Source organism: Ruditapes philippinarum, unplaced genomic scaffold (genome assembly GCF_026571515.1).
Source record: "Ruditapes philippinarum isolate M1 unplaced genomic scaffold, ASM2657151v2 ctg1183_1_1_1_1, whole genome shotgun sequence".
NCBI classification, from domain to species: Eukaryota; Metazoa; Mollusca; class Bivalvia; order Venerida; family Veneridae; genus Ruditapes; species Ruditapes philippinarum.
This window is the reverse complement of record NW_026862887.1, coordinates 14,109-36,724: the sequence shown is the minus strand read 5'-3', so window position 1 is coordinate 36,724 and position 22,616 is coordinate 14,109. Positions and strand designations below refer to the sequence as shown.

At 34.7% G+C, this 22,616-nt stretch overlaps 3 protein-coding genes across 3 annotated transcripts in view; 2 read left to right on the top strand and 1 right to left on the bottom strand.

Annotated features, from left to right (window-relative positions):
- Window positions 1-4,776: 4,776 nt before the first annotated feature.
- The window catches only part of LOC132720520 (uncharacterized), a 30,577-nt gene continuing 12,737 nt past the window's right edge, over window positions 4,777-22,616 (bottom strand). Inside the window, exons 7-12 of the mRNA XM_060704674.1 lie at window positions 17,269-17,410; window positions 16,624-16,703; window positions 15,586-15,743; window positions 13,522-13,715; window positions 10,412-10,543; window positions 4,777-6,937 (exon numbers count right to left, since the gene is read on the bottom strand). Of these exons, the coding sequence (XP_060560657.1) occupies window positions 5,809-6,937; window positions 10,412-10,543; window positions 13,522-13,715; window positions 15,586-15,743; window positions 16,624-16,703; window positions 17,269-17,410 (1,835 nt within the window). The 3' untranslated portion in view covers window positions 4,777-5,808. The remainder of the gene's footprint in view (window positions 6,938-10,411; window positions 10,544-13,521; window positions 13,716-15,585; window positions 15,744-16,623; window positions 16,704-17,268; window positions 17,411-22,616) is intronic.
- Window positions 17,776-19,513, top strand: LOC132720505 (uncharacterized). The gene has a single exon (XM_060704660.1). It carries the CDS (start codon window positions 18,795-18,797, stop codon window positions 19,311-19,313), a length of 519 nt encoding a protein of 172 aa, XP_060560643.1. The 5' UTR covers window positions 17,776-18,794; the 3' UTR covers window positions 19,314-19,513.
- Window positions 19,530-21,584, top strand: LOC132720504 (uncharacterized). The gene is made up of 2 exons (XM_060704659.1): window positions 19,530-20,189; window positions 20,926-21,584. Exons 1-2 carry the CDS (start codon window positions 19,763-19,765, stop codon window positions 21,222-21,224), a joined length of 726 nt encoding a protein of 241 aa, XP_060560642.1. The 5' UTR covers window positions 19,530-19,762; the 3' UTR covers window positions 21,225-21,584.

The following is a 22,616-nucleotide window of genomic DNA, read 5'->3' as shown; positions in this document are numbered from 1 at the left end:
ATATCTCAAAAAGAGTCTTTATATAGGAGTGCTCTTATTGTTAAATTAACACACCTGAATGAAAAACATAAATAAACGTAACTAAACAGAATTGCTTTTCAACAAAATTTTCAATTTCTACAATACAGTAAAAATGTTGTTTATATGATTCTCATTTTCTGAAAATATTTCTAACATTAGTGATTATGTATAGTATTTTTGTCACATTTTCAGTTAAATCTGAGGTTTTAAAAAAATATCACTTCTTTAACAGTATAGGTTATATTACATATTGAGGGTTGACCGCAGGACTGTTTTAAGTCCTTCTTTATTTTATAAAAGTTACTGCAGTTTTGCTGTAAACCCTTGATACAGTCAATATTGACATACATGCAATATCTTAAACATCTTTATTTAAATGCAGTATATATGTGTTTGCGTGCATGCGTGTGTGTACTTCAAATGAAGAAAAAGGCAACCATCAGTTTTAGTAAATTCTTGTAATTTTAGCAATGTTCCAGGCAAATAGTATTTTTACATTATAGTTCTGACAGCTAGTTCATAAAAGGGTCAAAAAGATAATAATGAAGAAAATTATAAAAATTATAAAGCTCAAGATTTACCATATTTCATTGTAGTAGTTTGATTAGGATATTGCAGGAAAAAAAGTTAAAATAAAACTTAATAGTACATAACATTAACAATGTCATATTTAATACACTAACACTACTGTATTAGTCTTGTGAATAAGCAAGAGCCACTGCCAGGCAGGAGAAATGCTTGACTTTTTTTAATTTTCTAAAAGCAAAAAAAAAACAACAACAAAAAACAACAGTTTACACCAATCATAGAAAAGAAAATTAAAGAAAAAAAAACAAATGAGGTTTTCCTTTTTTTTATTTTAATAGGTCTGTCTAAGTTTGAATAATTCCCAGTGCTGTTATATATTTCTGGTCCTTCAGGATTATTGAGTCCAGCACCTTTAAGTGTTGAGAATTTACACTGCTCAAGCCAGTGCTAGGGGGCATCAGGGATGTTGCACTTATTCATTATCTCTCATTTACAGACTCAATCAAACCGAGTCTGCAATTTTCATGTTATTTTGTTGTTTTTAATGCTTCTGAGGGGTCACATTTTTTCCAGATACCCATAAATAAATGTCAAGAAAATATAAGCAAAATTCAGTCATGTGACCTTGACAGTCAAGGTCATTTAAAGGTTAAGGTCGTATCTTTATGATTAAACCATGTCCATTTGGTCACAAATGTAGTAATTTGTTCACGTATGAATCACGACAAATCAGTACATAAATAACAAAATTATGACAACTTAAGCAAAAATTCTATCATTTGACCTTGACGGTCAAGGTCATTTAAAGGTCAATGTCAAGGTTAGATCAATTTTTTAGAAGGCCTTGTCCAAAAGGTTGTTTTGTCCAAGTATGAAGATAATCTATTTATTAATTTAACCAATTTACAGCAAATTACAATAATCATTGTTTAATATACACGAAGGTCTTATCCTAAAGAATTATGTGCCAGTTACAGCAAAGAAATGAAAATTTCAATAATTTGACCTTTAAGGTCAAGGTCATTTAAGAGAATGGGTTAAGGTCTGTCCTAAAAGATTGTTGTGTTCAAGTTTGAAGACAATCCAGCAAAAATCAACCAAAATTTAGAAATTTGACCTTGAAGGTCAAGGTCATTTATGAATGAAGGTCACAGTTTAGTCTGGTCTACTTGAGGTCTTGTCCAAAGGATTGTTGTGGCCAAGTATGAAGACAATAGTTACACCAAGAACCATGTTAAAGTTTGCAGACGGCAATGAGAACTGTGATATAACTGTAAACGATACCTCTTATTATTTTTTTTCCCCAAAAAATAGTCGAGCTAAAAATCAGACACTTTTGACAATATATATATATTTCAATATTGCAGCAAGCCACTTTTTAATATTTTCAAAATAATGCTTATTCTGCAATTTAAATCAAGGATCTAAATTCAATATTGAGAATTACAAAATTTCATAAAACTTGGAAATATAATAAAAAATCATAAAATTTCTTCCACTATATTAAATTGCTATTATTCTCATATCCTTGGTAACTTATTACAAAGAGATCCATTCTTCTACATCTATATAATTACCATCTATCTAATTGAAGATATAAAATTTCTTGAGATCAAATTATTTCCATGGCGATGAATATTTTTTTCCTGACATCAAAATTTACAATATTTTCAATACACTGTTGTAGAGATATGAAGCCCCCCCCTTTCTACTTTTGTTTTTTTGATCCCCTGGTATGGATCATTAAGCTTCAAGACATGCTGATGTGGCAAACTACATCATCTCAAAGAGCTCATTATACTATTTGACTGGTGACTTTGCATATTTCTATTTATATCATCAAAGAAAAACTTAGAAGGATTCTGTCAAGCAAAAAATAACAAGAGAAAATATAGTTTTTTACACGCGTTTCTTTTGAACTTTGTATATCTCGGTATTTTATTATCGTTATAGAATATAGAAAATAGGAAAATGAAAAGAAAAAACAAATCAGTTCTGTGAGGAGAATTAAATAGAAATGTAAAGCTTAAAGGCGCACAGATGAAAATAAATGCAATAGCTGTTATAAAATGCTTTTTTTTGTAAAAAAATTACAATGAATATCAATGGCTCGAAATAAAATCTTCGAATTTTTGAAATGCATGGCCAGTAGAATGTCCCGTTACCTTCTTTATTTATACCCTTAACGAAATGGATTTGTCTTGCTTTGAATTTGGAGCAGTCCATTTGGAGTTCAAGGGATTTCAATATTAAAATTCAACAAGTTAGAGCTGTTAATATGAATTAGTGCTCCACTATTCATGTATTATAAGTATATGTACATGTAATTGAAAAATGATGAATAGTGCAAAAAATGAAAGAGTACAACTTTGTCAAAAAATTATGGCAGGCTTATATCTCTTGCAGACTTGTAAAAAGGCAAATCAGTAAATAAACATGCTGGCATGCAGGCAGACAGGCCTGAAAGCAAGCAGTCGGGTCTGAAAACAGGCAGATTTACAAGCAGTGGGAATAGAAAACAGGCAGATTGACAAGCAGTCAGGTCAGGGCTGAAAACAGGCAGATTAGCAAGCATTTGGGACTGAAAAAACAGGCAGATTAGCAAGCATTTGGGGCTGAAAAACAGGCAGATTAGCAAGCATTAATTTTGTGGCTGAAAAACAGGCAGATTAGCAAGCATTTGGGACTGAAAAACAGGCAGTTTAGCAAGCAGTCCGGCTGAAAAACAGGCAGATAAGCAAGCAGTCCGGGCTGAAAAACAGGCAGATTAGCAAGCAGTCCGGGCTGAAAAACAGGCAGATTAGCAAGCATTTGGGACTGAAAAACAGGTAGATAAGCAAGCAGTCGGGGCTGAAAACAGGCAGATTAGCATGCAGAGCTGAAAACAGGCAGGTAAGCAAGCAGTCTGAGCTGAAAACAGGCAGATTAGCAAGCAGCTGGGGCTGAAAACAGGCAGATTAGCAAGCAGCTGGAGCTGAAAACAGGCAGATTAGCAAGCAGTCGGGCTGAAAACAGGCAGGTAAGCAAGTAGTCAGAGCTGAAAAAGGCAGATTAGCAAGCAGTAGAGGCTAAAAACAGACAGATTAGTAAGCAGTCGGGGCCAGCAAGCAGGAAGTACTATACAAGCAATCCTGACATCTGTATCATTATACAGATCTGTTTTTTTGAACAAATGACTCTCTCAACAATGATCGAACCTGTAGAGGAGAAAATGTCCTATATACATGTACACACATTGCCTGAAACTTAAATGTCATAAAATTAACTTGATGCAGAAAGTAAAAACTGATCTCATTACTTATATATGAGCCGCGTCATGACAAAACCAACATAGTGCATTTGCGACCAGCATTGATCCAGACCAGCCTGCGCATCCGCGCAGTCTGATCAGGATCCATGCTGTTCGCTTACCAACCCTATAACAAGTAGAGAAACTGATAGCGAACAGCATGGATCCTGATCAGACTGCGCGGATGTGCAGGCTGGTCTGGATCCACGCTGGTCTCAAACCCATTATGTTGGTTTTGTCGTGACGCGGCTTACATATTATAAAATCTCTAGACAATATCCAATGCTACAAGCAATATTTTCAAACAATTTCCTCTTATATTACATCATGAAAGTTTGTCACGATACATTAAAAATACAATATAATTTGTGAAAAACAACAAAACATTTAAGAGGGGAAAAAATGCTTATCTTGGAACTTAGATGAAATTACAGTGTAAAGGAAAAAAACCCTGAGTTATGTTCATAAAATACATTGATAATATTTAAATTCAATCAAGCATTCGTAAAATTCATTAACAATCTCGGTTGATGCATATCTATTCAAAATTCAAAAATTCAAGTTTGTTGAAAAAATAAATAAAGAAAATCACTTAAATTCATGCACACTGCAGAATCAATACAACAATACTACAAACATTATTTACATCTGAAATCAACTATGATATACAGTACACAGTCTAACTTAAGCTAACGGTCAATGCTGAGTAGCGGTCACTTGGCAACAATGGTCATGTTGATTTCACTTCATATACACATGTAAATGTGTGTGTTTCAATTGGCAGACAGAGAGTAGAAAGGCACAATATCAAAATCTATAGCGTCTTTATGGTGACTACTTGCATTTTCATGTTATTTGGCCCTTTTCCTCCACCATAGGAAAAACTCAACATGTCCTTAAACAGCCACCATAGTTAAAAAAAATAAATTAGAATTCATACATTTTAATACTGTAGAACTAACAATATATCTTTGTCAATCTGTCATAAATATTATTTTAGGTCTGAAATCTAATCTAACGTCTCGCTATTCACAGAAATAAATAACTTATGGTACATTATATGTTTTTCATGACAAAATTAACAAAAAACAACAAGAGAAAAGAATCGATGACGACAACGGTGGTCTTCAGTACATTATACCATGACAAAAAGACTTTCAATCTCCTTGATGAACTATTTTTTTTGTTCTTAATAGAGAGGAAACGATCATATACCAGAAAAAAATAAAGATATTACAAAAGAAACTTTATAAACGATCATGTAATTTAAGAATAAGTTTCTTAAAAAATTTACCAAGTTACAAAATTATAACATAATACTTCAGTTATAATAATATCAGTACATTTGCAAAATATGATACAAACGAAATACCAGTTGTATCATATCATTTGAGTTTTTTCAGTATAAAATGGATCTCCGGAAACAAAAAACAATTGTCTCATTCACGAAATTGTTCATTTGTAGACTTTTCAAGGAGTTATAACACACCTGTTCTAGGGAAATTGCTTATTGTATTTAGAATGACATATTGAAAATTATTTTTGAATTTCAAAAGATTTCATCAACAAAATACAAACAATTGAGTATTGTCAGATTTCACTGTTTCTCCACAAATTAAGTCCTTTTGTTTTCAATCAAGTTTGACTGAATGATGGACAAATTGTTACAAGGCAGTACTTACTTACCAAAGATCTCATCAATTTTAGTGTATGGACAAACCCTTAACCACTAATTTCATATTTTTATCATATGTTTCATAAGACATTCATTTAAACATACCACTGATTTTTTATTAAACTAAATACCTGTATCTAACTAGGAGATAAAATTTCAAAATGGTAAAAAACTTAACATTATACTAATACAAACTACATAATACCCCAGGAAATAGGAAAGACAATATCTCATCCCTGCATCATAGAAGTATAATTTTACACAATGAAGTATGCAGAAGTATATTTCTAGTTTTCTACGTTAACATTGATTTAGTTTTCTGTAAAGCTTGCTGTAATCTTGCTATATTTGCATCAAGTGTGGCGATACCTGACCGGAACTTTCGTTCATCCACCGTATTAGCCGTAGTGACTGAGGACATTGAAACTGATGAGAAATTATCATCATCATTAATAGCACTGATGGTTTGATCATCGCGCATTCCTTTAAAGAATTTGTTTGGTCTAGCGTTACGATTTGGTTGCACATCGGAAGATTTTACCGTTCTATCGTCGATTTCACTCGATGTTCTAAACTGCGAGGCAAGCCTGCCTTGGGTATCATTGTCTCTCCTTGATTGTCCCTGTACAATATTGTCTTTATAGAAACGTGAAGCTCGTCCAGATGGCGGCAGATTTCTTTCATCACTTAAAGGTTCTTTCGGTCTTACTGCAGAATTGTCTTGAGGATGATATTTCTTAAAGTAATCAGTGACACTATATCTAGACTGTTCAACACTAATCTCTGACCCTTCCGTTGCCATGGCACCTCTTCCTTTAGATCGAGCTCTTCTTTCAGGAGAAACATTTTCTGCACCTTTGGATACTCTTCTATATGGAGACTGCCTTTTATTGATTCCTGGTCTTCTAGAGGGAGACAATTCTTGTTCATCATCACTATCCTGACCTATTGTATTTTCTCTTGGTCGACTGTAATAGCCAACTTTATCCGTACCTTTGCCAATCTTCCCACCAGCATCTCTGACAAAATTTTTGCCATAGTTTGGCGAGGTAGCAGTCCGCTGATGTCTCAAATTTCCTCCAGCTGGATCGTTTCTCAGACGAACTGGCGAGGAGCTTGACGTACGTCTTCGACATGGACGATCAATCTTTCCTTGACCGAGAGCTGTCGGTTTATTCCTTGAATACATCTCAACGAGAGTATCTAATTCCGATTCCGAAGCTGGCCCTTGGCGGCCGTCGGGTCCAAGTCTTCCGACGACAGGATGATGACGGCGGTCATGATAAGCAAGTGCTGCCCGGGTAAGTCGTGTTGTGGATGTTGTGGAATCACTAATGTTAAAGTCAAAAGCTCTCCTCTCTGGGGTTCTAGCCTTCCTGTCAGGTGTCCTAACTTGCTTCCTCTCGGTATGGCCTTTAGGAAACCTGTAAAATAAAAATGTAGAGAAAAATTCTTAGTTGTGTCAGAATTTTTTATTTTTTCATCTTTTCAGATATCTTTATTTTTTCCATAAGAAAATTTGGGCAGGGCAAGACAAATTGTATATTAAACGCATAGGGAGTGTTATGTAATCATAAAATTTTGACCTCCAAATATTTTCTCATCAATGCAGTATTTATAATTTTTTAAAACACCAATGAAAACTTAAAACACTGGCCAAGACAAAAATTTAGTAGCATGCCAACTGTTTATTTTTAAATGGAAGAAAATAAAAGACCATGATCTCTGAGTGACACGCTTACATCAATATCAAGAATCATACAGCTTGAACCATATAATGGCAAATGAAATAAATTCTGGACAAACATATTAACTTTAAAATATTTAATATATGACAAGGTTGATATTAAATACAGATATTTCATATTCTATGATGTCATTTTGCTCCATATGAAGTAAAAGATCGGAGTATTACATCTCTGGTTACTAGCTTAATTGGGTAATAAGATACAGTCAGTGTAGGCAATCGGAATCACCTTATGAAACGGTTATTTTTGCAATATTTTCAGTGTAACATTCATATGACATAATTAAAAGTAACTATTGTCATTTCTTTTTTAAACATCGCTGAATTGTCAAACTGCTTACAAAAGTTTTCTTGAAATCTTGACATTAAATACTGAATGAAGAAAAACTAGAAATCAACACGAAAAAAAAAATTAAATTGATACTTTCAAAACATTAGACAAACTCTATGCAGTAACTACAGAAAACATCATTTGAAAATATTAAAGCAGCTTTAAGCTTTCATTTAAATCAAAGGTTATCTAAACAACGTGTCATTGATTCAAGTATACATGATATAAGTTCTGGATCACTCAAAAAATATATTTCCTTACACACAAGTGCTGATTTTTTAAAACTTATATCAACTGATTCTATTGTCTATGGAAACATTAGGAATGTATCCTTTTGATTTTATTGATGAATAAAAAAAGAGATCAAATGATGTGATTCGGATTGCCTACACATACTGTACCATTTTGGTTTGTAATTAATACATATGAAATAATCACCTACGGATGATCCTTCTTTTTACAAATATAGAATGATATTGATATTAATATTAACTGTTACCCTGGTGATCTTTGGAACAGTCAAGAAGTAGTTCACATGATTATAAGACTAAATTACTAACAAGAGGGCCATGATGGCCCTGAGATCACTCAACTGTATATAGGCCCCTGTACCAATTTTAACCCAGGGGCTTTTATTTGAACAAACTCGGTAGACACCCTTTAGAAGATGTTTCATGATAAATATCTAAGTTTCTAGCTCTTAGGAGTTTTTACAAGAAATTTTTAAGTTTTTACTATACACATATAGGGAAAAAAATGACCCCTCCCTTTGTGACAGGTGGGCTAAAAATGCAGGATCAACAATACAGACCCTCTAGTGAGACTGCACAGAATTTTGTAGTCAATAATGATTTGCTGAAGTGACTTGAAATAAGCTAAACCAGCATGCACATAGTTTACTATGTGCAACTTAATCTTTAAACCAGCTGAATTTTCCAAATGGACTTGTCCATCTTCCATCCTTAGACCAGTCCACTACCAAATTTTGAGATATCAAGATGACAATTTAAGTATGGGGCCCAGCTGTTACAGTTTATAGCCTTGTCAGGTTACAAAGATGTGCAGGCTGGCCTGGCTCTATACTGGTGGCAAAGGCTAGTCACTTTAGGTTCCAGTAGGGACACTTAATTTTAGTATATTAATATCAGAATTCCTCGCATTAATTAACATCATGTACAATTCTTAATATGAAGCAGTACAAGTCCAGTATGAAAACTCAGTTAATGGCCAATTACAACAAGAACTCTTAGTGACCATTGAAGTTTTTCTTTCACAATTCCATCCCAAAAAAGTAATTACATTTATTATATACTTATAAATGAAATATTTAGAAATATTGATGAAATAAAATGCGTATTTTCATTTTCCGTATTTTCACTGTAAAAATTTATTTTTCACTGCAGTGAAACATATTTTCCGTATTTTCACTGGTGTCTTGCCGGACTACTTTCTTTTAAATTCTACCAGTACACAAAATTTAAGGGAAAGTCTTTCAAATTTTAATGTCAAAAAAGAGGAGAAAGTATATATTAAACAGAAAATTCAAGTTTTTTCTTTAAATACACGATTTATTTTCATCTTGTGGCATGAAAATTACCATATTTCACTCGTGGCTACCGCCACTCATGAAATATTTATTTTCATACCACTCGATGAAAATAAATCATGTATTTATAGAAAAAACTTGAATATCCTCTATGTATGCTGTTATATGTCCTCACTCTAATAAAACATTCCTTACCAAATCTTACTTATGACCTCATTCCTACAATCCCCATTCATTATCATATCCATGATCCTACCATTAACCCCCACCCCCCTCTTGGATTTAATTCACGATCCCCTACACAAAAACCATCTTCTATCTTAGCATGACCCCATTCTAAACAAACTCATCTCTAATCTTTTTCATCACCCAACTCCAACAAAACCCCTCCCTGATATTTTCCATCACCCCACTCCAAGAAAACCTCTCCCTAATATTTTCCATCACCCCACTCCAAGAAAACCCCTCCCTGATATTTTCTATCCCCCAACTCCAAGAAAACCCCTCCCTGATATTTTCCAATCACCCATTCAACAAAACCCCTCCCTTTTATTTTCCATAACCCCACTTCAAGAATACCCCTCCCTGATATTTTCCATCACCCAACTCCAACAAAACCCCTCGCTGATATTTTCCATCACCCCACTCCAACATAATCCCTCCCTGATATTTTCCATCACCCCACTTCAACAAAACCCATCCCTGATATTTTTCATAACCCCACTTCAAGAAAACCCCTCCCTGATATTTTCCATCACCCAACGCCAACAAAACCCCTCCCTGATATTTTCCATCACCCCATTCTCCTAAAACCCCTCCCTGATATTTTCCAACACCCCACTCCAAGAAAACCCCTCTCTGATATTTTCCATCACCCCACTCCAACAAAACCCCTCCCTGATATTTTCCATCACCCCACTCCAACAAAATACCTCCCCAATATTTTCCATCACCCCACTCTAAGAAAACCCGTCCCTGGTATTTTCCATCACCCCACTCCAAGAAAACCCCTCCCTGATATTTTCCATAACCCCACTCCAACAAAACCCCTCCCTGATATTTTCCATCACCCCACTTCAACAAAACCCCTCCCTGATATTTTCCATCACCCCACTTCAACAAAACCCCTCCCTGATATTTTCCATCACCCCACTTCAACAAAAACCCTCCCTAATATTTTCCATCACCCCTTTCCAACAAAACCCCTCCCTGATATTTTCCACTCATCCCCACTCCAACAAAACCCCTCCCTGATCACCCCACTCCAATCTTACCCAGCTCCTTCCTCTTCTACAATCTTCATCAGTCTATGTAAACCATAGCTGTTGTTATGATCCCAGGTTTTCTCACCTACTCTACTCTGTTCCAGCTCACCTAGAAGATCGGATATACTCTCCTTCATTGTTCTAAAAATAGAAAAAAAAAATATTCTTAATTATAGGTTTTTAAGATTATGAAAATTGGCATTACGAAATATTATATTTTCTGTGTGTTTTTTTTTTGCCTTTTTTTCTGTTTACTTTTAATGCGGAACAGCCACACTATTTGCAAGACCTTACGATGACTTTATAATCTAAACCTATTTATATCCTCCAATTAACTAGAGGATGCTTTTGTAAAAAAGCGCATGTCTCCCCCACTGCTGAGAATAACTGTGAATGGAAACAGGAATGGAAATGGAGATAAGATAATGTAAATACCCGGTAGTCACTTCAATGAAGGCTGTCTATGGATGGTTTCTATTGTTAAGGTTGTATGAGAAGATGCTTCCTAAACTGTTTGTTTTTAACCAGGTATTCAATTTTGAAAATCCTGGTTATTCAATCAGCGTATGGCAGGCGGGCGTCAAACGAAATTGCACTTGATGGTCATATCATATATAGTTTCACAAATGAAATTAAATGAAATTGTGTCTGCTCCATAATTCTTCAAACCTAGGATTTTGATGATACTTGAAACAAACGTTCATATTGTCAGATTTTTTTACACTATTGAAAGACAACTCAAATTACAATGTATGTAAAATCATGATAACTGTAGTGTGTTGGGATGACTCCACTCGTTTTCACAATGAAGCCTCTCTGGTAGATACTTGAAACAAAAATTCACCACATCCAGAGAACGTGTAGAGTACATGTTTCGTATGGCTGGTTCCAAGGTCAAGGTCTACTTGACACTTGAATGTCATATCATATATAGTTTCACAAACGAAATTAAAGGAAATTGTGTCTGCTCCATAACTCTTCAACCCTTTGAAGGATTTTGATGATACTTGAAACAAACGTTCATATTGTCAGATTTTTTACACTATTGAAAGACAACTCAAATTTCAATGTATGTCAAATCATGATAACTGTAGTGTGTTGGCATGACTCCACTCGTTTGACCTACTGACCCCAAAAACAATAGGGATCATCAGCTCTATAAGACCAATCATCCTATGAAGTTTGAGGGCTGTAGGTCAAAAGGAACTCTAGTTATCGTCCGGAAACGAAGAATGGACGGATGGACTGACGGACGGACGGACGGACAGGGTAAAAACAATATGTCTCCCCCCAGTTTGAGGGTTGTAGGTCAAAAGGAACTCTAGTTATCATCCGGAAATGAGAAATTGACCAACGGTCACTGTGACCTTGACCTTTGACCTACTGACCCCAAAAACAATAGGGATCATCTGCTCTATAAGACCAATCATCCTATGAAGTTTGAGGGCTGTAGGTCAAAAGGAACTCTAGTTATCATCCGGAAACGAGAAATTGACCAACGGTCACCGTGACCTTGACCTTTGAACTACTGACCCCAAAAACAATAGGGATCATCTGCTCAATAAGACCAATCATCCTATGAAGTTTGAGGTCTGTAGGTCTAAAGGAACTCTAGTTATCATCCGGAAACGAGAAATTGACCAACGGTCAGTGTGACCTTGACCTTTGACCTACTGACCCCAAAAACAATAGGGATCATCAGCTCTATAAGACCAATCATCCTATGAAGTTTGAGGGCTGTAGGTCAAAAGGAACTCTAGTTATCATCCGGAAACGAGAAATTGACCAACGGTCACTGTGACCTTGACCTTTGAACTACTGACCCCAAAAACAATAGGGATCATCTGCTCAATAAGACCATTCATCCTATGAAGTTTGAGAGCTGTAGGTCAAAAGGAACTCTAGTTATCGTCTGGAAACGAAGAATGGACGGACAGACTGACGGACGGACTGACGGACGGACTGACGGACAGGGCAAAAACAATATGTCTCCCCCCGAGGTGGGGGAGACATAATTAACATGATGATGTTAAATACTTGAACTTCAGTTGCCTAGTAATGGGATATAAAAATAACTTACATTTATCATAGGAAAAGGACACTATGCCATGTATTTTATAAACAAGTATATCATATACACTAATGGTTGCTTTGACCAAGATATAATACATGGCCTTGAAAAAAAAAATTATTTATAGAAATTAGCAAAACTTATGATGGTCTTAAACACCTTGACCCAATGGACCTTAGCTGATAGTCAAATAATGTAGATGATAAGATGAACAGTAAGCAAGTGTGTCTATAAACTGGCATCTAAAGACTCAACTGAAAATCCTTTTGGAATAAAAGAAATGTTAACATTTTCCTACTCTAAAATGAAAACATGTGTCCTAAAATTCTTATGATACCCTGCCCATTCCTTCTCTTAATCAGACTTCCTGTCCCCTTAAATTCACAGCCCATTCCCTCGACATCTGAACCCAGTTTCCCTATTTCCACCCCTTCCCCACCCTTTTAACTCCATTCCTCTATTTTCATCTCATTCCCTCCCCCTCTTAACTTAATCTCTCTATTTTCACCCCATTCCCAGGCATCAAAAAATATTTTCAGAGTCACTTGTCCTGCAGGGCGAGTAGCTTCTAAATCCAATCTGCAGGCAACATATTTCTACTCAAAATTCTACTTATTATTATGAGCCGACAAGAGGAATTTCCGATTTCTGCATTCCTTCGCCCTCTTACCCCCCATCTTTCTATTTCCACCCCTTTCCCTAACCATCTTAACCAAATCCCTCTATTTCCATCCCAATACCTCATCCTCTTACCCGCATTCCCCTATTTTAACCACAATCCCTCACTCTCTTAACATTTTCCCCCTATTTAAACCAAAATCCCTCACTCTCTTCACCCCATTTTAACCCCATTCTCTCACTCTTTTTTTCCCCATCTACCTGTTTCTTTCCCGTTTCCTCATCCTTTTAATCCCATCCCTCTATCCCACCCAATACCTTATCCTCTTCACCCCATTCCCCTGTTTAAACCCCAATCCCTCACTCTCTCTTACCTCATTTCCTCACTCCATTCCCTCACCCACTCATGTTATCATTTAGCCACACTTACTCTACAATTTCTGCTTGTCGAGCTATTTCCTCATCTCTCTGCTGTAATGTAATCTGCAATATATGATTCTCCTTCTCTATGGCCTCCATCTTGTTTCCCATTGACTCCTGGTCTTTCTTTATAAGGTCAAGGTCATGCTTTAACCTCTGAGTTTCCAAGGTCATCTCCTGTCTCAACTTCAACTGTTCAGTTTCCTGTAATAGAGAAATTTCATTTACAATTCATTCTGACACACTGAGGCAATGAATTTTTGTGACCTTTTCTGCTACAACCTATGACAATAATGTAAAATAATTATAAATTCATATGATAACACATACATGTATTATTATCTTCATGTATTTTTCAAAAATCAATAAAAAAGTACAGTTGGTTTGGTTACATCTTCACAAGTTTGCATGACTAAATTGGTATTTTTTAAATGGGATAAGACCTATTATAGCATAAAATCGGCTATTTTTCCCTCTTTTGCCCATGTTATAACGGGACCAAAACCATGTGTTAACATAGTCACGCGCTCTTGTTATAGCCCGGTTTCACCTATGCGCAATACATACAGGGCCCAGTAAACAAACTTATTGATTCGAGGGCCTCAGTCGCATATTCAAGTAACTATTCCGGAAAAACGGAGTATAGACATCAGTGCTAATCTTGGTTGTCGCCCTTTCTAAGAAACGGACAGTTGTCAATGTAAACAAATACAGTAGAATCTACCAGTCATTCAGTTTAACACTCCGATTAACTTACAAAACTAGATAACACAAAATTAATATGAGAAAATGTTTTTTATTTATGTTAATGTTGATAAATGCTCTTTATATTTCTTTGAGAGAATAATGCTTAGTGCCTGATTTTTTTATAAACTTGTTTGCTTGGAAAAAAAAAACGATTCTGATGTCACTAATCTTTTTTCTACCGTCAATCTGAAATCATTCTAGAATTTCTGAGGGTCATGTTTTGTCTTGGGCAGAGGGTAGAGTAATGTAACGTTTTTGTTTTTTCTTGAGATAATATATCTCCAAAGGCCAAGCTTTGTTAAATCAATTAAAATTCAAAATTTCGTTCGGTTCCGAGAATTTTCCAAGTTGTTGGCCCCGGAAAAATGAAACGCATACGTAAAACATAGAATTGGATAAATACCGTACAAGCACAAGAATTTAATGTAATTGTGTTTTGTATAAACTATACATCACGAATCTGTTTGAAAATTTTATGCTATAATAGCGTCAACGCACGTTTATTTCGTGTTATAAAGTCTGCAGAGTCCCTTGGAACTGTTGGAGCCCTCGCCCTACCGGGCTCGGGCACCAACCGTTCCACGGGACTCTGCAGACGTTATAACACGGAAAAACGTGCGTTAACCCTATATATATATTCGGTCTCTCTTTTAAGCATAAGAAAATTTAAGAATTAAAATATACAATTCATTTTGCCCTTGGTCAAACTTTATGTCACCTTATTTTTCTCCTTTAATTTTTTTTTTGTATATAACTATGTATTTCACAAAGTTTATCAACATCCAATGTTTTGAGGGGTTACATCCCTCTTAATAAAGGAGTTTGCTGTTTATTTTCTAAATCACATTATAATTAATCTTCTTTTTTCTTACATTATACAATCTACAAATCAATACAGGATTTGTGAAATAGATACATGTAGTTATTTATTAATTGTTTCCATAGTGGTTTTTAAAAAGAAAAAAATTAAAATTGCATAAAAAAATGAATTAATAGTAACCATAGATTCAAGACTCTGTTTATGAGATATAACACACTGGACACCATAACCAGCTTAGAATTTTATCAACAGAATAATATTGTGAATCAATTTAATTTTCAAAATCTTCACAGGGGGATAATTACCATATCATGCCATTATTTCAGAAAAAAAATCTGTAACATTTTTAGAACCATCAAGTGTGAAAAAAACCAACATAACAGCAGAGTGTGTTTGATACCTATTAGTTTTGTTCACACTATATCTCTGCTTGTTCAAAGTTCATATATATCATACAGTGAATTAAACGTGAGGTTACCAAAAGGTCACATAATAGTTACGTCATACCTTCTCACTCGTGGAGGCGATCAGTTTCGATTTTTCCACCTTCATTTTATGTATCTCGTTATACAGATATTGGACTTCTGCTGCCAGACGTGTTTTTATCTCCTTTTCCTCCATCAACACCTTCTGTAACGTGTCATTACTTGTCTGTAGGTGAAGAACTGAAAAGTACGAAACAAACGATGTACCCATACCATATAAACTAGTCAATGCAGATAGTGGGAAAAATCACGGTCCTTTCTGATTCAAATCTCACCATGAAAACAGTTGCTCACCTCCATGCACGTGCAAATGTTAAAAAATGTGTTTTATGTAAGTAATATGTAGCAAAAAATAGGCAACTATTTGTGAGGAATGCTACATGTATTTAGAGTTTAAATCTTTATTTAAAGGCACACTTGGTCTCAGAGACAAATTTTTCACTCTTTTGAAATGCAAAAAAAAGTTTTATAACATAAAAATAATGGATTTTAGAGCAAATAAATGCCTATAACTTGAAAAAGTAATTGCTTAATGTGACATTGTTTGTCTAGAGAAAGAAGCAAAATGTAAAGAAAGTAGTATTTTGACTTCCATACAAAGTACTTAATCACAACAAATGTACTTTTTACCTTCTGAATACTAAGAATAAAAACATTTTTGGGGCATAACGGGCCTTTAAGAATACACATATATAAAAGTATGAGAAAATTGATTTGTAGCATACAAATTCTGTATACATTATTGTAGTCTCTTTTGCTTAAGAAATAATGTATCCCCAACAATGATTTTATAGTGAGGAATTATATATATCACGAGGGCGTAGCGATAAAATCACCGCTTGGGCTATATTATTTCAATTCTAACATGACATCATCAAATAAATGCTGCTGTACCTGATATCAAGCTAAATTAAGCCTGATTTGTTTCATTTACACATACTTTCGGTCCTTCTATGTTCAATAGGTAAAAAATTTAGGTTGTGTTAGAATTGTAGTTATATTATATGGCCTGATTTCTCTTTTTGAAGAGGAAAATCAATTTATGTTAAAGTATTCTTACTTTCAAAATTGACATCTTTGGGTTCTTCACTTGAGCTTAGCTCCTTTTCTTTCAGATGCTGATTCAGCAGACGCAATTTCCTAAAACAACAACAACACAATTTATACCCTAGTCAGTGAATCTTTAGTTAAAACTCAATTTTTTGCTTCAAATACATGTAATAATCAATATATAAACAATATTTAGTATACAATAAAAAGAACATAAGTTGGGCAACAAGTTCTCCCAACATCTGTCCTGCCTGATCATGGTCTGCACAGTCACTTCTGGTTCTTATTTTGAAATTTTTCCTAAATGTGATGAATAATCATACACAATCATACAAGGTACCTTGGTACCTTATATAACCATTTTAATTGTGCAAAATGACACAAAAAGAAAAGCATTAAAACCCTTTAAACTTAAATTGGGCTAAGAAACACAGAAATTTAAATTCTGAGAATACTTTATTATCACTTGCATATACATGTATATCAGTTGTACATGCCAAAGTTGAATATATAAGAATTTCAAAATTTGTGTTTTTAGGCTTTTGGACCTCAGTGGAGTCCCTATAAGTAAAGTTATCACTGATTTAAAGTATATTGTTTAATATCATTATTATTATAAAACCATAGCAATAATTGCATAATTATGAATGTTTACCTCCTCAACTGGCTATTTTCGCTTCTTAAAGGTTGTATAGCAAGGTCAATCTCAGTCTGGAGGTTAAAGGTCATGGACAACTGTGGTATAGCATTCACTGCTGAATCAATTTCCGTCACGAGCCTAGTGACCTCAACATCTTCTGTTCATAAAATATTATAATCATTTTAAACTTACAACATGCTGAAAACATCAAATATAAAATTGATTAAATGACAAAAAGCTGTAATTGATTCAGTGCAAAGTATATCAACGATATATCGATATTGGATGACAAATATCAACAATACACAGATATATCGATTAAATACCTATTATAACTTGTCTGTCATTCATTTTCATACCTGTTTAAATGATTTCAGTAAAATACATGTTCTGTTCAATGTATTGTTATAAATGCCCATTGCATGATTTTTTTTCTGACCATTATTTGTCATCATTGCTATGAAATATTTCCATTGTGTAACAACAGATAATGTTAGACATGGACACCTGCTTCTGTATATGAGCCGTTCTCCAGGAAAACCTGCCAAAATGACATCGATTATGACGTTGGGAATTTCCCGATAAATATGACGTCATACTTGAAAGCACATGTGAGTTCAGTGACCTTTATGTATCAGTGTTTACATGATAAATTTTGACATTTTCTGGATATTAAAATGGATCACGATATAGAGGTATGTTGTATTTATATATTTTATCAACTCTGAATTAGGTATGCCGCACATTAATTGTTCAATTGTTCCCATACAGTATAGATGTATTTTACGCAAGAGTGAATCAGGAAAATATGGCGCGTAAACAAAATAATATAGCGTGATTGTTGTAACTTATACCGAGCATTAACACAGTAATAAACATGCAAAGAGTCGGTTGATTTCGCTCTCATATATTTCTTGACACACTCGTTAAGATTGTTTTTCAGATAAAATTAATGTAGATCTATTCGCTAAATTTTGAAGACATTTCTGTGTACCCAACCACTACAGAATGACATCGAATCAATATTTCAAAAATTATTAAGGACTCAGTAGATCTAGATCTCTATTATTTTTTTTAATAATGTCAATATATTTCAACGAAGATAAGTTTTATTAAAACTTCAGAAAATTTAGTTGGTTTTGGTTCGGAATGGGTATGCTATTGATCTAAATCTGAGCGATTAAGGTTAAATCACTTAATTTATACAGTACTGAACACGAATGCTGTGATGGCCGAGGGGTTAGTGTCAATAACTCGTAGTCAGTGTTTTGCTGGTTTGATCCTGACGCGCGAACTTTTTTTTTTTTTTTTTTTTTTTTTTAACAATCATATTTTATAAACTGCTATGTAGAATTCTGTGTTAAATTAATTTTTTTTATCAAGCAAATTAACCTTTAATTGATTCAGTCAAAATAAAATGCAGTCTGTGTATGATTTTTTTGTGGACAAGCATAAATTTGTATATTAAAGGAAAATTTGTATTCTGCAGTGACTGAAATATTTTTATTTTATATTAGCCCATTAATTAGCGCAGAAGCTGTATGTTTTGCCATAATTGTCAGTACTCACCGGATTTATTTATTTTACAGGATTTGGAGAGTTTGCTTTCCGAGCATTTTGGTGTGACGCCCGTTTCGACCCCCTGGGGATCGCAGGAGGAGGTTGATGTATCTACCATGTGTTTAGACTCGGACGAAGATGATCCCGAGTTAGATGTTGATCAGCGGGTCCAAGATTACATAGACACGCTTCCAGATGACATAACAGGGGCTTCTGTTACTAGTGACAGCGAGGGTGAAGCAGAAGTTGATTGTGATCTGCCCCAAAATGACGAAGACGTGAACAGAATTACCCTTTATCATAAGAATGGTTGTGGGTGCAAGAAAAACTGCATTAAACAGTTTACTATTTCTGACATTTTTGATCACATATTGAATATTAGGGAAATGGAAAAGCAAGATAAAGAACTGTATATAATGGCAACTGTAGTAAACAGCCCTCAGAATGAATTGACAAAGCGCGGGAAGAAACGTCAGAAAGGTCACCATGACTTTTCATAAGTTGGGAAACCAGTGTGTAGGACTGTGTTTATGTTGGCCTTTGATATCAAGCGGAGCGCTCTTCAAAATATCCTAACACATGTTGATCAGCATGGTGTGGTTCAAAGAATTCACGGCAACAAAGGGAAAAAACCTGTCAAATCTTTAAAGTTTGAAGATATTAAACATGCGGTGACATATGTTTCCCAAACTGCTGAAGACATAGGCAACCACAACCGGCTGCACCACGTGGATCAGACAACATACCACCAGTTTACTTACCAAGTGCTACTACAAAACTTGATATTCACAAGAAATACGAAACATCATGCCTTGAATCTGTACCAACAAAAAGGGCTGTTCATTATAAAACTTTCTGCAACATCTGGAAGCAATGTTTACCACACATCAAAATTGCATCTCCACGCGACGACGTTTGTGCAACTTGTGAAAAATTAAGAAAAGTTGTGATGGATTCCAGAACCGAGGATGAAAAATTGCAGGGCACCGCAAATCTTAGAGAGCACATTGTCAACGCACAAAAAGAAAGAGAAGTCTACAACACATGCATTGCAAATGCTAAAGGTCTGTTTGAGACAGGGGACAGGCGACATTCTCATTTCACCTTTGATTTCAGCCAGAATTTATCGCTACCACACTATTCAAGACAGATGGGGCCAACTTATTTTATGACATTGCGCAAAGTGCAATTGTTTGGTGTACGCAATGACGGAACATCAACACAATACAACTTCCTTGTAGACGAGAATGAGACTATTGGCCCTGATGGTACTCAAACTCACGGACCTAACGCTGTTATCAGTATGGTGGACTGGGTGATAGAAAGGGACCATGCGGAGGGACCAACAATTTCACTACATGCCGATAATTGCCCAGGTATGTTCGTCATAAAGTGCCTTATAAATTAATTGAAATTATTTACTTAATTATTTATAGCAAAATTGCATTTTGTAATAATTCATCACTCATTGCGTTATACGTTGAACGTGCATGCATGCACGTGTTCATAAATTGTAAAAAAAAAACACTGTTTTGCTACAAATTAGTTCAATACTTAAGTGATTATATGAATAACTTTTAATAGCACTTTCTATCGGTTCGTACACATAATGTTAATTATATGAACAATGTTGTTCATAGTCAGTTATCAAAGAAATACAATGTACAAGTCAACCGATATTATATCACAAACTTTGTTCTTAAAATTCAATTAGCATAAAATATTCTGAAACATAAATCTTCAACATGACGAAATTGTTGTCTGCTGAAAATGTCGTCTGCTTTAATCCACTTTGCTTCAAAGTTGTAAGAAGCAATGTCAGTGACAAGCGTCTTGGAACCTGATGAAATGGCCTATCATCTGATTCAAAAATATGTTTTTAAAGGCTGTTAAACTTTTCCTGCAGATGGCGCAGGGTTAATAATAATAAAAGTCGGCAACCTTATCACATGTTTTCACACACTGATATTCATAATATTATCATAATAATAACAAATATTGATGATTTTAATGTGAATTTGCAAGATTTAATTACCACATCTAATTAAACTCAACATAGTACACTGTACAGCAACCATTTTAATTTTTTTACTGTATTTATTTCTATTTCAGGACAGAATAAAAACTACTATATGCTGGGATATTTAATGTGGCGTGTTCTGTCTGGACGTCAGGAGAAGATTGAGTATATGATGCAGATACCTGGTCACGCTCGCTGCCATGTTGATGCTGGCTTTGCCCGCATAAAAGAACTTTACCGAAGGACAGACACGGATGCTCTTGGCCAACTTACGGAAGTTGTAAATCAATCATCATCTACAAGCCAGTGTATCCGTTACCCTACATGGACATGGCGAGACTGGAAAGGATTTCTGAAAACGTACTTCAAACCGCTCGAAGGCATCAGGTAATTTAAGAGTAAAAAGTCAGTTTTGCGTTTTTGTCAGCTTAAGTAAAGAGATATTGTAAAATATACTTGAACATAACTATGAAGTGCATACATTACAGTCAAACTTATATATAAAGATCAATCGGGTATGGTCTGTGGTCTTTATTGACGGGTGGTCTTTCTTTACAGGTTAAACACACTGCACTTTGAATGTGATAATTTGAAACAAAATATGTGGTCATGTGGTTCCTATTCAGAGGTAGTATCTAACATATGTTTGACTATACATGTTAAGTATAACATTTTATCATCTTGATTGAACAAATTTAATCCTTAAAGTGCTTCTATAGTTATCATTATCATACAAATTTTCATAATGACATTAACATGTATATTTTACCCCTTGCAGAAAGTATCAATATTTTCGTATGAGCCGAGATCATCCTGGAATGGTGGTTGTTAAAGAGAGCTGCGATAAAGCCAAGGAGTCATTCTCCATCATGAAATCAAACGACTTTCAGTTTGAACGGGGACACTTGCCACAAGTACTGCAACCAGGTGGAATGTCTGCTGCACGACGCAGATATCTTTACAGCACAGTTCGGCCCTATGTGCGACCTATATTTCAAGATGAAACATGTCCAGGAGAGACTTAGACAAGTTTTGATTAGAACACTTATGTTACCATGGCAACGGATAGAAAAGACATTATCTGACTCCTGTTATGATGATTTTTTATGTTATTATCAAATGGTTTCTGTAAACAAGTATAAAGAATATGTTACAAACTACATGTATGCCTAGTTGTACTTGTTTCAATTGCTTATAAGTTTCATTTGAGGTATATTGAAAGATTTATTTCTACATGATTATGTACATGACAGTGCCTTATCGCGAAAGGCTGTATCTCGGGTAACTTTTGAGATAATTTCAAAATTTGCATTCTACAGGAAAATGATGATACTTGAATAATTGCTCAAAATCTCAAATTCGATATTTTGGTCATAATTGCAGGTTTTTTTGGAGAACGGCTCATATGTTTTGTGTATGTTTTATAACTTCTAGACATAATTACATGAAGTTAAAAACTATCTACTTTTTATATGCGTATGGATTATTGTTTGACAGAAAAATATCGATGAAACATCGATATTGTTCCTATCAATGACTGTGAGCTCTACAAAGAGTGTTATAATACTGATACTGATGTTATTTGGAGTTCGGTTTTTAAGCCTTCAAATGAGTAACATAAATTGTTAAAATATCAAACTCAAGGAAAAATTATTCATATTTTTGGAATAATTTCATAATCTTGGACTCACAGCTCTGGTTATTTTAATACTAACATTTAAAATTGTTGGTGATGACAAAAGAATAGTGTCATGAGATGCATCAACTTTCAACAAAGTTGTTA